General features: G+C 62.2%; 1 protein-coding gene across 1 annotated transcript in view; it reads right to left on the reverse strand.

Moving 5' to 3' along the window:
* Positions 1-1,970, reverse strand: part of AKT1S1 (AKT1 substrate 1) — a 6,425-nt gene that overhangs the window by 541 nt on the left and 3,914 nt on the right. The window contains exons 3-4 of the mRNA XM_021711244.1: positions 1,322-1,399; positions 1,074-1,243 (exon numbers count right to left, since the gene is read on the reverse strand). Of these exons, the coding sequence (XP_021566919.1) occupies positions 1,074-1,243; positions 1,322-1,399 (248 nt within the window). The remainder of the gene's footprint in view (positions 1-1,073; positions 1,244-1,321; positions 1,400-1,970) is intronic.

Here is a 1,970-nt window from a genome sequence, read left to right on the forward strand (position 1 = left end):
AGGTGCTGGGCCATGGGCGGCTACTTCTGGCACAGTGCAAGTGCTGCCTGTGGCTGACCACTAAGGCTGTGCGCACGTCTGAGGATTTGGACGGGGGATTCGTCATGTTCCAATAACACCCCTGCCACCCACTCGGTGTGGGCAAGAGGTTTCACCGGCTTAGGCCACAGTTCCCCCACTGAAAAAGGGGCTGATAACCGGTCCCCGCGAGGGCTGAGATGAGATCTTCAGCTCAGCCACTGCTCAGGAAAGGCGAACGGCCCACCACGTGGCCACGCGGCACACAGGACCCACCAGGGAGGGTCCTGCCATTGCCCCGCAGCCCTGGGCAGCAGGAGCTCGGCCCAGAGTGCAGGTCTCAGGGGGCTTCGGGCATTCAGTGACTTGTGTTGCCACGAGCTGCCAGCAAGGACAGCAGCCGCTGACGGATCCCGCAAGGCCCAGGCCCTGCGCTCCAACTTCAGCTCTCACTGCCGTGCTGGGCCCTCCTACAGCCAGACAGGGGTGGGGGCAGCAGGGTGTCACTGTTGTGATTGCCAGCTTGTACATGAGGACGGCTGAGGCTGAGGGGGGGGCCTATGGGGACACAGCTCCTACCTGGGCTCCAATCCCAGCTCTGCCCCTCAGGGAAGACATGTCCTCCTGGTGCCTCAGTTTCCCCTCTGCCTCAGGAAGTCTAAGTGGTGGGTGAGGAGGACCCACCCAGGTCAGCCCAGCCCTCCAAACACTGGATCATCATGAGGGAGGAGCAGAGGACAAGGGGTGGGTCAAATTTTGGGAGGGGCTGGGAGGTGATTTGACCTTCTGTGCCTCAGTTTCCCTATGTGGAGGAAATGTCAAATGCCTGTGGCTTGTGCAGAGCTGCTCCTGGCCAGGAGAGGCCATCTCTACAGGGACCAGGACACGTTACAAGCAGTAAAGCTGCACGTCTCTGGCCCCAGAAGCTGCCTCTCGAGGTGCAAGAGAGGGTTTAAGCAGCCAGTGGGGAAAAGCAGCATCTGTGCCTGAGGGCTTCATGGAGGAGGTGCACCCATCTAGACACCCACCCCCCCTTCCCCCCACATGCCCCTCACCGGCCCATTCTCCTCATCCGACGACCGCGCCTCTGTCCTCTTCTCCTTGAAGGCCCAGACTGGCACGGACACGGGCAGGGACTTGGCATACTGCTGTGTGGGGAGGGCCGAGGCTGGGGGCACCGCGTAGGCTGCGGGGCCAGTGGGGGTCTCCTCGCTCAGGCTGCCGTCTGGGGAAGAGGGTGGGCTTCAGTCCCTGTCCCTGGCCAGCGCCAGCTGCAGGAGTGGGGCCAGCCTGAGACACTCACCGTCTGTGCTCTCGGGGTCCGACTCGCAGAAGGGGGGCAGGTCTTGGAGGGTGGCGTCCTCATCCATCACAAAGAGCCCTGTGGACGGCGCCAGGTAGAGGCCGGGCCAGTCGGGACCCTGCCGCGCTTCACATGCCCGTGATCCCCGCATTGCCACTGCCTCCCGGGGCCTCTGAGATGGCTATTCCCTCTGCCTCAAACACCCTTCCCTGCTTATCTGCCTGGTCATCAGCGGAAACAAATCGGGTTTCTGTCACTGGGTTTCCCGCGGTGCATTAACGTGAAACCTCAGATCTGTTTGGGGTGACGGGACGTAAAATACAGGCGGGGAGGAAGAGGGAATAGTTATGATCCCTGTCTTGACGAGTAGAGACCGGGAGGCACAGAGAGGTTAAGTCACTTGCCCGAGGTCCTGCAGCTAGTAAGTGGCATCGCCAGGACCTGAACCCAGGACGCCCGGCTTCAGAGACTGTGACCTCCAGCCCAGGCAGATTGGCTCCAACAACAGCCAGGCCAGCCGTTGGTCATAACAAAGGAGCAACTTCTACTCGTGGAGGCCCCCTGCAAACTCCTACTGGCCCCCAAAGCCCTAGGGCTATAGCCCAGCCTCCGCGCCCCCCCAAGCGGCGCCGGCCGGACGGCAGGGGTC

The sequence above is a fragment of the Carlito syrichta genome, unplaced genomic scaffold (assembly GCF_000164805.1).
Source record: "Carlito syrichta isolate Samal-C Ts95f unplaced genomic scaffold, Tarsius_syrichta-2.0.1 Scaffold301956, whole genome shotgun sequence".
Lineage (NCBI taxonomy): Eukaryota > Metazoa > Chordata > Mammalia > Primates > Tarsiidae > Carlito > Carlito syrichta.